General features: G+C 48.1%; 1 protein-coding gene across 3 annotated transcripts in view; it reads right to left on the bottom strand.

Moving 5' to 3' along the window:
• Window positions 1-19945, bottom strand: part of ASPSCR1 (ASPSCR1 tether for SLC2A4, UBX domain containing) — an 83424-nt gene that overhangs the window by 60543 nt on the left and 2936 nt on the right. For all 3 annotated transcript variants that reach the window (XM_044982333.1, XM_044982332.1, XM_044982331.1), the window contains exons 3-4: window positions 19196-19310; window positions 9301-9401 (exon numbers count right to left, since the gene is read on the bottom strand). In XM_044982333.1, the coding sequence (XP_044838268.1) occupies window positions 9301-9401; window positions 19196-19310 (216 nt within the window). The remainder of the gene's footprint in view (window positions 1-9300; window positions 9402-19195; window positions 19311-19945) is intronic.

Below are 19945 nucleotides of genomic sequence, written 5' to 3'. Positions count from 1 at the left end.
CCGGGGCCCCGCCCGACCCTCCCCGGCCTCCCTGGCCGCGGTCCCCCCCACCCGCGTTCCCGGCCGCGACCCTGCCCGGCCACCCGCCCCCCCCCCGGGTCCCCCCCCGCCCGACCCTCCCTGGCCGCATCCCCCCCCCGCGGCCCTGCCCTGCCCCCCCCGGCCCGGGGTCCCCGCCCGTCCCTCACGGGCCGGGTCCGCCCCCCGCGTTCGGGGCCCTGCCCCCCCCCCCCGTCCCCGGGTCCCCGCCCGACCCTCACCGGCCTGCGGCACGGCCCCCGCGTCCCCGACCCCCCCCAAACCCCTCCCGGCCCCGCCCGCCTCCCCGCGGGCCGCACCCCCCCCCGCCTGCAGTGCCCCCACCTACCGGGATGCTCGGCTCTGGACACGGCCCCACCCACCTCCAGCCCGGCCTGGCCCCGTGGCTCCAGCCGCCCCTGCTGTTTTGCCAGGGGGCCGGGGCTCCGGCAGCGCGTGGCGGGGGCCCCAGGCTGCCCGGCTCCAGCTCTGGCCGCAGCCCTCCCTGGCTCCACCTGGCCAGCCACCTGGCTCCGGCCGCTGGGCTCCCGCCGCATTCTCCGGCCGCGCGACTCCTGTCCTGGCCCGGCCACGTCCAGGCAGCGCGGTAAGGGGGCAGGGAGGGGGGGTGGGAGAGAGGGTAGGGGAGTTTGGGGGTGGGGGGGTCAGAGGGCAGAGAACAGGGGGATTGAATGGGGGCAAGGGTCCCGGGGAGCAGTCAGGAAAGAACAGGGTTGGATGAGGTGGTGGGGGCACTCAGGGACAGAGAGAAGGGGTAGTTGTATGGGGTAGGGGTTCTGGGGGGCCATTGAGAATGAGAGGAGGGGTTGGGTGGGGCGGCAAGGGGTTAGTCAGGGGACAGGGGCGGGGGGGATGGGTCAGGGGTCCCGGGGGGGAGGGGGTCAAGGAACATGAGGGGTTGGATGGGGAACGACCCCCCCCCCCAGAGGGGGGGGGGGAAGGAGGGAACCCGTTGTTAAAATTTTGGAGGGAGGAGGGAACCCGTTGTTAAAAATTTGGCAGCTCATCACTGCCTGGAGGTGAAGACAACATAAGCTCCAAAGGAAAGCCATCAGGCTAGAGGAGGAGGCACAGTTTCCTGATCAAACAAAGATGAAAGAAATCATTCCTCAGCACTGTTGCAATCTGTACATCTAGGAGGAAAGTCCGGCACAACCCCACAGTGCCACACTTCTTTCAATGTGTGAGCTGATTCTGTTTATCACAGGTGAAATCTAAGAAATTTCCAAATACCATGTGCCTCCCCATCCCTACTAGAATCACTCTTCTCTTTCCTGAGCAGAGCTTGTGCCAACCATTCTTCATGTAACTGCAGATCTCTTCCAGGCATGGAATGACCAACAGTGTTGAAGGCCACAGAGAGATCCAGCAGTTTCAGCACAAAGGTTTGTTTCTCATCCAGGACCAGAGGGAAGCCATCCATCAGCGCCAGCAAGACTTTGTCCTGCAGCCTGGTATGAAATCAGTGTTGGGATCCAGGGTGACAGCAGAGGACATATGCTTCTGGAGCTTGGATGCCACCACCTTCCAGATAATCATGCCAGGAAAAGGGAAATTGGAGACTGGACAGTTATTGATGGGTGTGTGCATAGAGCTCCTAGAGCAGGGGTCTCAAACTCAAATGACCCCGAGGGCCGCATGAGGACTAGTGCATTGGCCCGAGGGCCGCATCACTGACACGCCCCCTTGCTGCCCCTGGCCCCACCCCCAATCCACCCCTTCCATGAGGCCCCGCCCCTGCCCTGTCTCTTCTCCACCTCCTCCCCTAAGCGCGCGCAGTTTTAATAAATATATACATCAGTAATGCACCTCACTCAAAGGACAAAACACGCACTTAGATTTACTGCCTAAGGCTCTGGGAAGGGAGTTTGGGTGGGGGAGGGGGTCTGGATGCAGGCTCTGTGCTCGATGCAGGCTCCAGGCTGCGGCATGGGGGGTGGGGGTGCAGGCTTTGGGACGGAGTTTGGGGGATAGGAGGGAGTGCAGGGGTGAGCTGTGGGGCTGAGGGCGAGGGGTACATGATGCAGGAGGGGGCTCAGGGCTAGGGGAAGAGGGTTGGGCTGTGGGGTGAGGGCTGTGGATGAGGGGTTCATGATGCGAGGGGGCTCAGGGCTAGGGAAGAGGGTTGGGCTGTGGGGTGAGGGCTGTGGATGAGGGGTTCATGATGGGAGGGGGGCTCTGGGCTAGGGAAGAGGTTTGGGCTGTGGGGTGGGGGCTTGTGATGAGGGGTTCATGATGCGAGGGGGCTCAGGGCTAGGGAAGAGGGTTGGGCTGTGGGGTGAGGGCTGTGGATGAGGGGTTCATGATGTGAGGGGGCTCAGGGCTAGGGAAGAGGTTTGGAGTGTGGGGTGAGGGCTGTGGATGAGGGGTTCATGAGTTGGGGGCGCTCAGGGCTGGGGCAGAGGATTAGGGTGCGGGGGGATGAGGGGTTCATGATGTGGGGGCGCTCAGGGCTGGGGCAGAGGATTAGGGTGTGGGGGGATGAGGGCTCTGGCTGGGGGGCTGAGGATTAGGGTGCAGGGGGATGAGGGGTTCATGATGTGGGGGGTGCTCAGGGCTGGGGCTGAGGATTAGGTTGCGGTGGGGAATGAGGGCTCTGGCTGGGGCTGAGGGTTTTGGGGTTAGAGGAGGCTCAGGGTAAGGGAAGCCTGCCTTGCCAGTACTGGCGGAGGGCAGGCACTAGGACCCTGCACCCTAATCCTCAGCCCCAGCCAGAGCCCTCATCCCCCCACACCCTAATCCTCTGCCCCAGCCCTGAGCGCCCCCACATCATGAACCCCTCATCCCCCCGCACCCTAATCCTCTGCCCCAGCCCTGAGCGCTTCCCGTCCCCCCCCCCCCCAGCCCGGCCCCGGCGGGTTCCCGCTTCCCTTCCCCGGCCCCCGGCCCGGGCCCGGCCCCGCGGGTCCCGCGGTCCCCCCCCCCCGTACCCGAGCGCGTCTCCGGCGGTCCCGCTCAGCGCCGCGTGGTGAGGGGGCGGGGCGGTGAGCTCCACGCCGAGCGCAGCGCTCAGCCCAGAGCTCCCAGCCCCGCCCCCTCCCCACGCGGCTCTGAGCGGGGCGGGGCTCAGGCGCTCGGACAGAGACTCGGCGCTCTATGCGCCGAGGCTCCAGGAGAGGGGTGGAGGCGGGAGCCTCCACTTTTCTCTTGGGGGCCCCTGCGGAGCTCCCCTGGGGAGCTCCGCGGGCCGCAGGGAAGAGCTCCGCGGGCCGCGCCGCATGTTTGAGACCCCTGTCCTAGAGTAAGATGTGAGCATGTTGCTGGTGCATGGGGACTGAAGTTCCATGATCTGGCAACAAGCTCTCTCCCTCTGCACAGAACTGACCAGATCATGGGTCAACACTGGAGAGAGACCATTTCAGTTTCGAGGAAGATTCAGTTGTGTGTTTCAGGCATTAATAGTAAAATAACTAGAATTCAGTATTTGGATTTGAAGCACCCCTTTTATCACAAAATCACTAGAGTTAGCTGAAAAGCACTGAAGATCTCTGCATCATCCCAGCAAGGCTTCGACATGGGGCAGGTTACAGTCAATTCCTTTAGCATTTCAGTGCAAGAGCTAGGGCTGTAAACTTCCTGTTCTCAGCCCTCAGATTATGAAAAGTGAGGGCTCTTCTGCCAAATCCTTCCTTATCAATCACCAAGCACTAATAAATTATCCAAAATAGGGCTGCCATGGGTTCAACACAGACTTATGGTCCAGCAATCAATTCCCCTCTGCGGGGAGGGAGAGTTGTATGCAGAGATCTGAAGGAATCCAAAGTTAATTTCCTCACTTGGAATCGTGTATAAAGCAGTTACTCTCAAGCATAACTCTCAAGGACACTGGGTGACCAAGAGCCAGTATGACAGGTAAGCTCAAGTCTGAAAGTCCCAGAAAAAAAACAGGTCTGTTTCAGGAGACTGCAATCAAGAAATCACATGGGACAGGGAAGCAGGAATCAAGCAAAGAACAGTAGCTGGGCCCTGCTCACACTCCACCCACGCTGCAAAGCTCCACTCAAATCCCTTGAGGAGCCCAATGTTTCTGCTGAAGGGAGGGGTCCAGCAGTGAGATAGTTACCACGACTGCTATGAACATTCCCACTGCTGGGTATCTGAGTTAGCACAGGTCTCACTTTCAGAGATGTTGTCTCAGGCAGCCTTCTAGGCTTTCAAGATTCAGTCCGTCTCCTGGTTTTCCTTGTCCCTCTCTGCCCATTCTTTTAGCAATTTTTTCAGCAGGTCCATCTCCGATGCTCTGTGGGGGTTTCCCCACGGCTTCATCTTTGGCCCTTTTTTCTTCTCACTTTACACCCTCTCTATAGATCATCTGATCAGTTTACATGGCTTCATCTACCTGCCGCATTCTGATGACTCGCAAACTCTCTCCCCTCCATCATTAAACTGTTTCCTTCTATCCAATCCTGTTTATCAGCCTCTCAACACCACCTCTTAGATGTCATCCTATCTGAAACTGAACATGGGAAAAATCATATTTTTTATCTTCCCGCCAAACCCTTCTCTATTCTCCTTTTTCTTCGCTGTTACCAGCACCATCCTCCACAGGTCTGCAACTTGGGGGCAACCTTTCATTCCTCCCACCTCCTTTACCCAACACATACAGCCCATTCCAAGTCCTGCCACTTCTTCCCTCCAGGGTTCATCCTTCTCTCTCCATTCCCACAGTCAAATCTTTCATTCAGGCTCTCATTATATCCCTCCTTAATTACTACAATAGCCTCCATTCTGGCCTCCCAAACATACATATCACTTCACCTTCAGTCCATACTAAATCCTGCCACTGAACCTATCTTGTCGCCCCGTCCCCTCCACTTCACCAATGCTCCATACTTCTTTCATCCATCAGATTTTCACACAATCTTTTCGATGTCTTCTTCTGCACAGCCCCCTATGCCTGGTACAACCTCCCCAGGCTCACCCACAAGTGCCTAGCCAGTCCACATTTAAGTACAGCTTAAAGACTGTAACAAGGCATTGGTAGTAGGAACATGTGTTACAATTCTTGGGCCCTTAAGAGCAGGCATTCTGGGACCCTACACCATTGTTGTGCCACCTCCGGAAGGGACCATCTAACATCCCTGCTGTAAAGGGAAAAGACTGCCAACCCAAGAGAGGCTAGGGAAAGGACCCCCAGTCCCTAGGAAGCAAGCTGTGGACAACCTGCAGCAAAGGCCAAAGGATACCAAGACTAGGGAGGATAGCAGTGTATGATTTGTGTTTTGAAAGGGCAGATTAAAATGGAGAACTGGCCAGAGGCCACATCGTTCAAACTCCAAATTCCTTAACTACCAGGAGAGATGGCAGACTTCCAGCTGGAAGAGGGGGAAACTGAGGCATGGTGGCACCCCCATCAAAAAGACTTAGTTTATAGTGAACAAGTTTGACTTGTTATTCCCCTTCCCCTGACCTCTGTCTACTTGTTTGTTCTTAGATTGTGAGCTCCTTGGATCAAAGCACATTCTTTTTATAGTGGGTACTACTGCAAATAAACAACAGCACAGGGTCAGAGTGACAGAATGTTCTTCACAAACATCAGGGCAACAAACACTGTTTAAATGAAAGAATTTACAGAAACAGATGAAGCTGCCAGACGGGCAGAAGTGGAAGAGAGAAAAGGGACAGCACCCCCTAATCCTGCTGCCAGAGGTGGGGTGTGCAGGACCGCATGCCTCAATCCAGTCTCTGTAGGACAGACACAAATCAAAGATCCAAGAGATTTGTTTTTGTGTAACTGCTGGAAGCCAGAAGGCTCCTCCTCCAGCGGCTGCTAATCCATTACGTGCATTCACTGAGGCAAGCAGACACATCAAACACACTGCTATTTCTTTGATGTCCTGTTCTTCAGAAGGGGAAAGCAGGCAGATTAGATTCCCTCATGTAGCAATCTGACAGGACCTGTAAACATCTTGTGCAAGGAGTGCAGCACATTGAGAGGAGGAGCAGCCTGCAATAGCTTCCAGACTTTCTTCAGACTCAATTAGCAGAGATGGACACTGGAGACCCCAGGGAAATTCCAGTGGATTTAGAATACTTCCCCTTATGCACTTCAGGCAGCAGAGCTCTCCAGGAAAACATCTCCAAAGGGAAAGCCCAAGGAAGGATGCAGCAAAAGCCAACAAATGGAGAACTGACTTATGGCTACCAGGACCCATGCAGAAGTAGCCATAAGTCAGTGACTTCAGCCAGGAGACCATCAGTCCAAATGTCACATGACCAAGTCACAGATGACATCATTGCTGCTTCGTGCATTTAATGAAAAGTCCATCCAAACAGCTGATCTCACCTCCCAGAGAGCAGGAAATCCCACCTGTGTCTGATGGAGTGAAGTTAATAATTCTTAACACTTCACATCTTCAAAGAGCTGTGTGTACATTAACTATTAAGTTGGTGTTACATTAATAACCCACAGCAAATGAGACCACTCCATGAAACCAAATCACACAAGAAAGAGCTCACATTTCTAACTGAGGAAACACTAGCTGATGTGTGAGTGAGCTGTAGAGAGGTTATTTATCACTGCACACAGATGGCTTCCCCACTAGACAGCAGGTATTTCCTCCATTAAAAGGGGGACTTCCTTATAACATTATTGACACCCTTGGGTCTTAGCTACTTAGCACAAGGATTGAAACGCTCCCGGCTCTATGGGGGGGTGGGGTGTTTAAACCCTTGAGGGCAGTGGCAGTGTGACAGGACATGTGTCCAGCCCCTTCCTGTCTCATATTCCATTCCCTCCAATCATTTTAGTCAGTTCTGACTGACTGCACTGAGGTGGAGCTCTCAAAGACACAGGCAGATCCAAATATGATCAACATGTGATCAAAAGAAATATTCCTTAAAAAACAAAACTAAGAGAAAAACATGTCAAAGAGGTAATCCTCCAGACTTTGATAGGAGTTGAGCAGAGCAGTAAGAGCCCTCCAAGAGCATACTCCCAAAAGCAAGAGTCTCTGTGATACTAGGATGTACAGAGGGGGAAATTTAAACTCAGGAAGGCTTGGTGTGACACTACTGGAAGGGAATCTGGCTCACGCTTTACCCAGGTATCTGCCCTTACAATTTAAAAACAAAAACCGGAGTTCTACAGGAGTTCTCCCAGTCTCGCATGAAGGAGCTAAGACGCAGAAGTGAGAATCCTACATGTATGTTATCTTTAGAAAGGATGTTTTGGGTTACTAGAGCCATTCAATTTGCAGTAGTTTAAATCTTAATAATGCCTCCCCAGTCACCAGCATGCCAGCTTTCTTGACCTTCTGAGAAGGGTCCTCAGGCAGCTGTTTTAGTGTCAAACATCATTGTTTTCTTTTGTCCTTAGTCTGAATTGCCTTAGAGGAACTGGTTTTGGATTGTGCATTCAGCCAACCCAAACAACTTTCTCCCCATGTATCAAATAAGGGAGAGACCTAAAAAGCAATGATTACTTCCCCTCAGAACCTGTGCCAAAGGCAAGCTCTTCAGGACTAGTGTGCGCTATGCAGTTTCTTGGGCCCTAGCAAAGATAGCGTATTCCAATGGTGGAAGAGAAATCAGCAAGCTTCAGCTTTTCAGTAGCCCCCAGCCACTGGCTGGCAAAGGATTGATGCTGCCCTCTAACACTCCCAGATGTGATGCAAAGTTCTGCTCTGAAAAATTACATTGAGCACTGTCTCCGCAGCCCAAGGCCAGCCTGCCTGAGCCACAGAATGTACCACTCTCAGTTCATAACCACATCTGCTCATAGGGGACACTTTATCCTCCATTTGCAGCTTCAGTAAATATACTAATTCAGTAACTCAGTCCATGCCAGGAATTGCCTCAACTTCCACACGTTTGAACTCCTCAATTGGTCCCACTATCAAAGGGACTTTAAAAGCAGTAAGACCAAAAGTATTCAGGACACCTGGATACAAACTCCTCCAACACCCAGCTCTGAGGAATGGGGGGGAAGGAGAGGAGCTTCCTCCCCTCCTGGCCCCCAACTCTTTAGATCACATTCCTGTAGAGACCTTATGCATCAGTTATCACATGACATAAAAAACGTTAATCATACACCGTTGACATGCACTGAGACATTCATCTGCATGCTATTACTCGTAAGATTCTTCCAAGTGGCCTTTTATTTCCTAGAAGTCCTAGTGTCAGAGCTCTGGGAACCTTTGGAGGGTTTGGCATGATACTGAGTCACTTACTTTTTTAGATGAGTATTTAAATTGTTTCAGTACTCAAATCAGTTTCCAGTTACACAACATTGCAGCATAGCATCTGCATTATGGTGCAAGAGCTTCAAATGCAACAGAAACTCCCCCATCAAGTTAGAAAAAGTCCAGAGCACCAGCCAGAAAATGGGAACTGAGCAAATGAAAGAATAAAATAGGCAGACAAGGCCAGAAGAGACACATTAGCAAATGGTAAATTCTGCTAAAAAACAGGAAGCTAAAATCCTCCATACTACTCCTGTCAGAATTTGCAGAACTTGCCTCAGCTTCAAGAGGCTCAGCCTTCCAAAGCCACAAACAAACAACAACAAAATCAAAGAGAAGAATTGTCTTTGGAGCAGAGTTTATTAGTTTGACATTTTAAAAAAATGCTGCTATTGTTCTTGAGTCAACTAAGACAGAAGGAATCACTGAATGTAGATTGCAGCAAAGTGGAAGCAAACTACAGAAGCTTTTTAACCCTTAGAAATATTTATGAAGTTCTTTCTAGCTAGAACAAGACAGCAGAAGCAGGCATGAAACCCTAATCTTTAAACAAGACCTAGTCAATGGTTTGAAAATGCCACTTTAGCCTGTACTTGAGGGCTCCAGGCTTCCCCCCAAAGTGTTCAGAGGAAACCAGCAGTTTGTTCAAGAAAAAACCCGAATTGTCAGAACACATGGAACTGCCAGAGCAGACACACCAGTGGTCCATCTAGTCCAGCCCCCACCTCTGGCAGTAGCAAATACTTCAATGCAAATCCCCATAATGGACACATACAGTAACAGGTCCATAGGGAAGTTTATTCCCAGCCTCAGGGAGGAGTTAGTGGTTGTTTTATATTCTGAAGCAAGAAGTTACATTCCCTTTTTTATCCTGGTCTAACTATGAATCAATGTAATTTAATAAGACATGAGCAGAATGTAAGAGTGGGGAGCACAATAAAAATACATTTAATTTCTAGAAATCTCCAAGTGTCTTTTGACAATGTCTAAAAGTGGTAGCTGTCCATCCTTCTTCAGCTGGCTGTTGGAAGTGTCCCTGGAAACAAGCCCTTTCCCTTCTCCCTCCCTCATTGCTCACCTGGTTTGTGTAAAATGGCTGAGAAGTTCCCACAGCGTCTGGCCAGAGCGAAAGGTGTCCTGTAACCGGGAACCACTGTCCAACTGCAATGCAATCTGAACCTAGAGAGGAAAATCCACTGAATTAGATTAAGGACAGGGAGGAAATTCAATTTCTTCACAAATTTTTTTTTAAAAATGTATTTCATCTCTAGGACCTCCTATCCAAGCAGGGTGACCAGACAGCAAGTGTGAAAAATCGGGACGGGGGTGGAAGGGTAATAGGAGCCTATATAAGAAAAAGACCCAAAAATTGGGAATGTCCCTATAAAAATCGAGACATCTGGTCACCCTATATCCAAGGCTGAATCAGGCATCTTACAAACGTTAGGGAATTAAGCTTCACAAGCCCCAGGAGGTACATGTCAATATCATTTCTAATTTACAGTTAGTGAGAAAAACGGAGAGGCAAGATGACTTGCCCAAGATCATATAGAGTGAGTCAATGGCAGAGCTGTGAATAGAATCTTGGAGTCCTGACTTCTAGTCCTGTGTTTTATTTATGTTCCTGACTGGCAGCCATCAGGATCATTCTGAACTTCAAAACATGAATTCCAAAGAAGTGACTTGAGAATACAGTGACACCATCTCAGAGTCTGTTTTGGTTCCAGGTTCTCTCCCCAGAAACAAGACAGTAATGTACAGTTTGTAACTCCCACCCCAAATGTAATACGGGGGGAGAGGGGGGAGGGAGGCGCGGAGGGAGAGAATGGCTAAAACAGCTATCCCTATGAGCAGAAATGAGTTATGAACGATACTGTGATTCTATGAAGAGGTGGCCACAAGGATGGAATTCTCGATGTTTGCAATGCTCCCACAAGAGCAGCAGAAAGCAGTCTGAAGATGCATGGAGGCTGGGGCACACTTAAGGGTTGTTTTAAAAGCGAATTTTTAGAAACCGTAGCGTGAATAGAAATATTTAACTTTTTTAAAATCCCATGTAAACATCTTTTATTGGGGATTGTTGGGATTTAAACCTTTTCCTGCATTGCTGGAAACCTAATACAACCATATGATTTTAGTTAATAAAATCCACAAAGTGAAACTAACCACTCTGCTTTCAGTCCCCCAGTCAACAGAACACAGTTAGTTTTGATTCTTTCCATTTGAATAGTCTCAGATGGGTCCATTTTTTTAATGTGACACTGACGTGACATGACCTGTACAGCGTCCCCAGGCTGCACAGATACAGTGCATGGTGTTGTCAGATTTTTATTCAAGGGCACACAAGCTAAATTTCCACACACTCATGCATGGGCAGACACAATAAAACTTGACTGATCATCATGGTCCAAATCCTCCTCTCCTATAGAGGAGATCATTTGCAAAGGAAAACTCCACTAGAAAATCCTTGAGAAGAATCCCCTACAACTTCCCACTGAGGGGCACGGTTTGCTTCCTGGAAAAGCTACCCCAAAACCTGGCTGATTCTAGAGCTATTCATCCAAAGGCTCTGCTCCCAGCAGCAATGGTGGCTCCCAACAGTCCCCTGGGTTCCTGCAAGTATAGTTCTAATGGAATCACGTTGGGAGTGATTCCTTCTAGCCATTGCTTCCCCTAGGTCCCTTGGGATGCATTAAATCTTATGATTTTTGTTAATAACTTCTGAGGTCCCTCCTGCCCCTGACCACTTAACCCTGCACTGTGCAGACGCTGGACTGCACAGGATCCAGGGAGAAGGCAGTACCACAGAGGCACCCAAACCCCAATCACAGAGGGCTGACATCTATCTGTGGAGGACCCTCAAGAGGCAGATTTCAGCGGGATGATCTGGGGTAATGACTGTGAGCCAGGCCATAGAAAGATTTCCAAAGCCAAATATAGCGTTCCTATAGTTTGCTTTAAGGGAAGACAGTTTCTAAGCACAAGTCTGGAAGGATAATTATTTATAATAAACAATACTTTGTCTCTAGTGCCTCTTCTCTAAGGTTCTCAAAGTGCTTTATAAAGGAGAGATCAATATTACCATCCTCATTTTACAGACAGACAAACTAAGGCCCGGAGATGTTAAGTGATTTGCCCAAAGCCTCACAGCAAGTGGGTAGCAGAACGGGAATTAGAACCCAAATCTCCACTACGCCTACACCAAAGTATAACATGCAGATTAACTCAGAAGACACACTACCGCGTTCCCAGATATCTATTCAATTCACAACTAAACAAACAAGGCTGCATTTTCAAATGGTCTTGGAAATCAAGAGCTTTCTATACAGGTGGCAACCTCCACAACCTTCTGGTGCCGGCACAGACTGAGCATCAGTTTGGGGAATGGGCTTCCCTCAGGCACAACAAACAGCAATAGAGTACTTCCATGGTCCCATGTGTGAATGTGCAACACACATCACTTCAATCCACTCTTCTAGCACTGGAATAGGTTACCTAGGGAGGGGGTGGAATCTCCTTCCTTAGAGGTTTTTAAGGCCCGGCTTGATAAAGCCCTGCCTGGGATGATTTAGTTGGGGATTGGTCCTGCTTTGAGCAGGGGGTTGGACTAGATGCCCTCTTGAGGTCCCTTCCAACCCTGATATTCTATTATTCTAATTCAAGTCCTTGAAGGCCTGACCAGCCATGACCGAAGTGAAAGAAAGCCCTAAGTCCAGAAGAAAGACAACACCTCTACCCCGATATAACACAGTCCTCAGGAGACAAAAAAAAAATCTCACCACATTATAGGTGAGACCGCATTACATCAAACTTGCTTTGGCCCCCCGTTCCTTGTTCCCTGACCACCTCCCCCAGCCCCCCTGTCCCTAATCACCCCCAGGACTCCACGCCCTACCCAACCCCCCCTGCTCCCTGTCCCCTGATTGCTCTGACCCCTATCCACACCCCACACCCCCGACAGGCACTCACCAGCAGTGGCAGGAAGCAGAGCAACCCAGCCCCAGCCTGCTCCACTCTGCCACCTCCCAGCCGCAGCGCTCCACTTCCTGCCACCAGTGAGTGCGGGGAGGTTGGGGAAAGGACACCCTCTGCACTCACCAGCAGCGGGAAGGGGAGCGACGCAGCCCCAGCCCACTCCGCTTTCGTTGGCCCGGCCCCAGCTGTGTCGCTGGGGGGGGGACCCCGCACTCACCTGTGGCGGGAAGTGGAGTGTCACAGCTGGGAGCTGGCGGAGTGGAGAGAGTTGGGGACGGGCTGCTCCGCTTCCGCCGCTGCCGGTGAGTGCGGAGGAGATCCCTTTCCCCAAGCTCCCTCCCGCAAACGACACGGCTGGGGCCAGAGCGAGGGAAGTGGAGCGGGCTGCTCCCGGCCCCCCGCTAATCCCCTGGGCCACTCTGGGACTGTGGGGCCCTCAAAAGTGCCCCCCCACTGCTCCTGCCTCCCAGACATTGGGGGGGAAAGCCCCTGACCACCCCCAAGACCCTCTGCCCCTTATCCAACTCCTCGGCCCCAGCCCAGCAGCGTGTCAGAGTTTTACCACAGTGTATGTGAACCCGCATTATATTGGGGTAGAGGTGTACATGTACCATGCAACTACTTAAAGCTTCTCAACTAGCTAACTATACTACACTACAAATTAAGGATGTTTGGGTCAAAACCTCAAGAAATTGCTCTGGGCACAGAAATAAGGTCTTTAACACCTGCAGAGGGCTATAGAAAGGAAGGAGCAGAGGCAGTTGTGGCTGCATAGCCCTTTTATAATTTCTGTTCAGTACATTCAGTGCATGAGGGGTGACCATGCAACTCCAACAGGCATTGCTTTATAAAAAGCTTTTCACACCTATGAGGCATCTCCAACAAGTATGACTATGCAGAGGCCAACTTGAAATTCCTGATAATTCCAAAGGAAAAATCTAACAGGAAAAACAGTTTTCCATCACAGACCAGCCCAAGCTATTTCCACATTTAACGCTTCTCCCTACTGGACCTTACTCACTAGATTTATCCCCAAAAATCTGGTAACTTTATAGCAGTATTCTATGAACTCACTCCTGCTGAATTAAAGTAGCTTATGATCACTGGTTCCAAGCTTCCCTTTTGTTCTCAATCAGTTCCCCCCTACCAGTAAGTAGCAGATTGAGACAGGAGGACGGGTTGGTTGCCTCTGGTTGTAGTCACCACTTTTTGGATGGCAAATGGCCTTCTAACATAGGTAGCTTGTTGATGATTAATCTTTTTGGCTGCATTGTTACCGAGAATCCCCCATAGGGTAGTATCCCATGATTTCTAGTGAACCATGGTTTTCACCAGCCCCATAAAAACCAAAATTACCCAAGGATTCAGAGAATGTGAACAACCTCAAAAGGTCATGAGCACAGAACACCAAAAAATGCTTTCTTCCTATATATCTAGGTTTTTATATGGACCTTCCACCATAGTGCCTGAGCAGCTTGAGGGAGACAGAGACAAGAGAGTCAAGCCAAATATTTTAGCATATTTCCCTTTTCAAAAGAGGGTTAAAAAAAAAAAAAGGAGACACTACCAAGTGTAGCAATCTACAACAAATTCCTTTGTGGACTGTGTTTGCTATCTACCTGCCCTTGTAGTACTGCTAAGAAACAAGAACCTTTCTGCACAGAAGAAACAGTGAGCATTACATGGTAGCTAAGTAGTTTCATCCCATTACTAACAGTCTCCTATTTTCTTCTTAGCCGGAGACCAGCCTTAGATTATCCTCAGCTACAGATGTGCGCTGACAGCTGACATCACCATGCTACGAGAATCCTGCCCAGAAATTCAAACTGGCAATTACATCAGTTTTTGGGCAACAGTTCAAAGCCAAAAATGTCACGAAAGTCATATTCAGTCAATTAAAAACTCTTTTAAAAAATCCCAGGCTGCATATAAAATACTACAGAGAACAATGTCAATTAGTTGCTAAGTTTACAAATGTGCATGAAAGATGGATGGTTGTATCACCAGGTTAGCTCTTTGTAATAGTGCCTTCCTTCCCCATCCACATCACAAAAGGAATCTGGTGGGCACTACTCTGCAGATATGTTCTAGAGAGGTCAAGGGGCCTTACAAACATGCTGATGATAAATCCCAGACCAATTACCATTCTACTTCCCAGACATCCAATTTGCTGAACAAATCAGTGATTTATCAAATCCAGGATCCAGTCTCTAGAATCGACTACCCCAGTGCCAAATGTGTCAGGGGAAACCACATCTCCTCACGTTCACAAACCTTCACATTGGCCCCAGCCACCTATACCATGGGGCCCACACAGTGGGAATTCATCCCCAAGCCTGTGGAAATCAGCCCACACCATTAAGCACAAAATTGGATTGCCTCTATTTCAGCACATAATTACTAATGTCGATTCTGCTCATGAAGTTATCCATAGATTTGAAAACCCAAGTGCAGTATTTGACACTGGCAGGGAGTTCTCTTGGCCAACTACATATTGTACAATGTATTTTCTTGTACTGGTTTTATACCATTAAATTCCATACCTTGTTGTTCTTGCGTTATGGGATGGCAACTCAGTTTAAATTCCACACTTCAAGATCTTAAAAACCAAGAGTCTTTAGAATAGCAACTGTCTTTTTTTAATTACTTCTCTGTACAATGCCCAGCCCCAAAAAGGCGTGATCTCTTTAGACTGTACTATAATATAAATAAATAATATCTTAAATCTCCTCTAGCCCACTGTTTCTCAAACTGGGGTCCACTGTCCCTGTGGGTCCCTGAGGGTACTCCAAGGGATCCATGGGCCCCGCTGATCAACTCTTCCCCCTATCTCCTGGAAGTTACTGAAGCCAAACCAAGAGATTTTAGGTGGTAAAAGTTCAGCAGCATAGCAGGGTTACGGCAGGCTCCCTGCCTGCCCTGGTTCTCCACCACTCCCGGAAGCGGTCCGCTCATCCCTGCAGCCCCTGGAAGGGGGGAGAGGGGAAAGTGGGTCTCAAGCTGCCCCCACCCCGAGCGCCAACTCTGCAGCTCCTATTGGCTGGGAACTGCGACCAATGGGAGCTGCGGGGGTGGTGCATGCAGGCAGGGGCAGCATGCGGAGAGCCCTGCGGCCCCCCTGCCTAGAAGTCACTGCCGGAGAGATGTGCCGGTCACTTTCAGGAGCCACCCGAGGTAAGCGCTGCCCAGCCAGAGCCCACACCCCTCACCCCTTTCCACACCCAACCCCCAACCCCAGCCTGGTGAAAGTGAGTGAGAGTGGGAGAGAGTGAGCAATAGAGGAAGGGGGGATGGAGTGAGCAACAGGAGGGTTTGGGGGTCCCCAAAAAAATTTAAATCAAAATGGGGGTCTTCAGGCTACTAAAGTTTGAGAACCGCTGCTCTAGCTCATTTCTTTTCCAGGGGAAGTCCTAGTGGTCAACTTCTTTCACATGTAACCCCTTCCCCTTGGCCCCTAAAACTTACTTGCCCTTCATTTCAACCTCAACTTTTTCTTTAAGATAAGGCAACTTGAACAGGATATATACTCTAGGTGAGGTCCTCACTCCACAGACCTTCCAGCTGCACCACACCTCATCCCTCTCCCCAAACAGCAGTTTGTAGTTAAAAATTACAGCATATGGTGCCCACCTGGATCTATTAAATGGTAAGTCATATGAGGCCAGACGACCACAAACTTCCTTCTTCCACAAAGTGAAAAGTAAAGTCACTGAAGCAATGCATAAAATGGGGGTGGGGGGGTTATGCAGAGGAGAAGTATGGATGTATGATAACATCCCCAAGTCCAACACAGACGGCTAGAGCAAAGGCTCACAAACTTTTTCACAATATGGACCACAAGCCTATAAAGACAATCGCTCATGGATCTCTGCCTTCCATTACCAGGCCTCACCTGCCTTTCTGTTTGAATCATATAACGTTACTGCAACTTCTGCAAATACCTATGCAAAAATATAACATTAGGGATAGTAGTCTTCCAACACAATTTGGCAGGTGAAAATAAAAAGAAACCAGCATCATGTGTTCTGTCACAAAGTTTGAGAACCTCTGTGTTAGACAAAATATTCATAGTGATCACAGTGACAATTTAATATTTCCAGACTCCACTTAAGCAAGATCACACACTATCCATTTCTAATAATAAAATACAGGATAATTCCCATAAATCACTATTGATTGTTTTAAATAATTTACTGCAATTAAGCATTTAGCTGCTACAGCAATACTTTACAAATCTTTAATATAAACAAAGAGAATAAAAGTGGCCATGGGAGTTATTCCAGCATTTTAAAAATTAGGGCTGTCGCTTAATCGTAGTTAACTCACACGATTAATTGTGATTAATTCTTTTAATCACTTAATTGCTTTGAGTTAATCGTAGTTTTAATCACAGTTAAACCATACCAATTGAAATTTATTTAAAATGTTGGATGTTTTTCTACATTTTCAAATATATTGATTTCAATTTCAACGCAGAATATAAAGTATACAGTGTTATAAATATCTGCACTGTAAACATTAAAATAGTATTTTTCAATTCACTTAATACAATTACTGTAGTGCAATCTCTTTATTATGAAAGTTGAACTTACAAATGTAGAATTATGCAGAAAAAAACTGCATTCAAAAATAAAACAAAGTCCACTCAGTCCTACTTCTTATTCAGCCAATTGCTCAGACAAACAAGTTTGTTTACATGTGCAGGAGATAATGCTGCCCGCTTGTTTACAATGTCACCTGAAAGTAAGAACAGGCATCCACACAGCACTGTTGTAGCTGGCACTGCAAGCTATTTACCTGTCTGATGCGCTAAAGATTCATATATCCCTTCATGCTTCAACCACCATTCCAGAAGACATGCATTCATGCTGATGAAGGGTTCTGCTCAATAACCATCCAAAGCAGTGCAGACTAACGCATGTTCATTTTCATCATCTGAGTCAGATGCCTCCAGCAGAAGGCTGTCGTCTTTTTTGATGGTTTGAGTTCTGTAGTTTCTGCATTGGAATGTTTCTCTTTTAAGACTTCTGAAAGCATGCTCCACACCTTGTCCCTCTCAGATTTTGGAAGGCACTTCAGATTCTTAAATCTTGGGTGGAGTGCTGTAGCAATCTTTAGAATCTCACATTAACATCTTCTTTGCATTGTGTCAAATCTGCAGTGAAAGTGTTCTTAAAACAAACCACATGCTGGGTTATCATCCAAGACTGCTATAACATGAAATATCTGGCAGAATGCAAGTAAGGTTGTGGCTACACTTAGCACTTCAAAGCGCTGCCGCGGTAGCGCTGCCGCGGCAGCACTTTGAAGCGCTAAGTGTAGTCAAAGCGCCAGCGCTGGGAGAGAGCTCTCCCAGCGCTGTCCGTACTCCACCTCCCTGTGGGGAATAACGGACCAAGCTGGGGCTTTGACCATACTGGCGTTTTGCAGCGCCGCAATTTGCAGCGCTGGAGAGGGTGTGTTTTCACACCCTGCTGCAGCGCTGCAAATTTGTAAGTGTAGCCAAGCCCTAAAACACAGAGCAGGAGACATACAATTCTCCCCCAAGGAGTTCAATCACAAATTTAATTAAACATTGTTTTTTTAACGAGCGTCGTCATCAGCATGGAAGCATGTCCTCCGGAATGGTGGCCGAAGCATGAAGGGGCATACGAATGTTTAGCATATCTGGCACATAAATATTTACATGTGCAGGAGACAATGCTGCCTGCTTCTTGTTTACAATGTTACCCGAAAGTGAGAACAGGCGTCGCAAGATAAACTTGTTTGTCTGAGAGACTGACTGAACAAGAAGTAAGACTGAGTGGACTTGTAGGCTCTAAAGTTTGACATTTATTTTTCAAAAATTAAAACAATTTTAAAAATAAATATAAAGTGAGCACTGTACACTTTGTATTGTGTTGAAATTGAAATCAATATATTTGAAAAAGTGGAAAACAGCCAAAAATATTTAAGTATTCTATTACTGTTTAACAGCGCATTTTTGTAATCACACGATTAATTACGATTAATTTTTGTAACTGCTTGACAGCCCTACAAATTATATAAACAGGGGCTATTGAACCCACTGCTGAATACAGCCACCTTTGAGATAAAACTCAGAAGTTGTCTGAGTGCACAGTAAAACAACGCAGAATAAAAAGCGAAAGAGAATCTGTAACAATTTGAGATTGCAGGCGGAATTTAGGGAGGCAGAATATAATTCCTGAAACAAAAATTAGGTCAGGAAAATGGCCTCAATTCCTGGACAAAATGATCTGGAATCTTTAATGCTTATAGGTGATCAGAACCTTAGTTTTATATCTCACCTAAAAAATTTTCCCCCCTCCAACAGCATGTCCTACCATAAGACTGGGACACTGATTTAACACTGATTGTAAATGGGGGTGATTCAGTAGTTGACACTCAACACTACCTCCTGCAGCACCTAAGCATTCTTTGGGTGGTTTCCAATCCAAGCAGAGGCCAAACTTGACCATGCTCATTAGTTGTATGTAGTGTTGTTGTAGCCATGTTGGTCCCAGGATATTAGAGAGACAAAGTGGGTGAGGCAATATCTTTTATGGGACCAAATTCTGTTGGTGAGAGAGACAAGCTTTTGAGCTTACACAATGCAATGGGGTTCAAAAAAGAACTAGATACATTCATGAAGGGTATGTCCACCAATGGACATTTGCCAGGATGGGCAGGGATGCAAAACCATGCTCTGAAATGTCCCTAGCCACTGTTTGCCAGGGGCTGGAAATGGGCGACAGGAGATGGATCACTTGATGATTCCCTGTTCTATTCATTCTCTCTGAAGCACCTGGCATTGGTCACTGCAGGAGACAGGATACTAGGCTGGATGAACCTTTAGCCTGACTCAGTATGGCCATTCTTATGTTCAATAAAATATTACCTCAGCCACCTTGTCTCTCATGCTCATTTGATCTGACAAAATCAAACCCAGTATGGCTGCAAACTAAATAAACTTAGGTGATGTTGTAAAATTGACATACTCTGTTTTCAGTTCCCGCTCTGTTACGAGAGATTGGCACCACCTCCAGCTTGGCATTGTTGGGCAATTTGGCAAATCTCCACTGCAGAGAAAGATCTAGCACAGACCTCTGAAACCTGCAAAAGAAACAAGCCCAAGAAGGAGATCAGGTAAAACCACATGCTGCCCCTCAGATCTCTATAGAGATTTCTAGCAATACACTGTCTGGAGCAGGAAAAGAACTCTGCACTTCTCCACATGTTGATGAAGTGCCATGGGCTGGAGTCTATGGTGCAAAACTGTAATTTTAGTAAGCAAACCCACCAAAAACAATTCAGCATACTGAAAGTGTTCAGACTGGCTGTGGAGGTCATAGACCAGGGGTCGACAACCTTTGAGAAGTGGTGTGCCGAGTCTTCATTTATTCACTCTAATTTAAGGTTTCGCGTGCCAGTAATACATTTTAAGAAGGTCTCTTTCTATAAGTCTATAATATATAAGTAAACTATTGTTGTATGTAAAGTAAATAAGGTTTTTAAAATGTTTAAGACGCTTCACTAAAATGCAGAGCCCCCCAGACCGGTGGCCAGGACCCGGGCAGTGTGAGTGCCACTGAAAATCAGCATGCATGCCATAGGTTGCATACCCCATCATAGACTTTGCGAGGACTCAAGGTTCTCATCTCTTCTCCCAAGACTATAAGGAGGTAGTGTTTTGCCTGCTATATTTTCATTCAGGCCTAACAATAGAATACAAGTGAACAGGCCAGGCA

The sequence above is a fragment of the Mauremys mutica genome, chromosome 12 (assembly GCF_020497125.1).
Source record: "Mauremys mutica isolate MM-2020 ecotype Southern chromosome 12, ASM2049712v1, whole genome shotgun sequence".
Classification (NCBI taxonomy): domain Eukaryota; kingdom Metazoa; phylum Chordata; order Testudines; family Geoemydidae; genus Mauremys; species Mauremys mutica.
The sequence above is the reverse complement of the archived record's forward strand: the minus strand, read 5'-3'. Positions and strand labels throughout refer to the sequence as shown.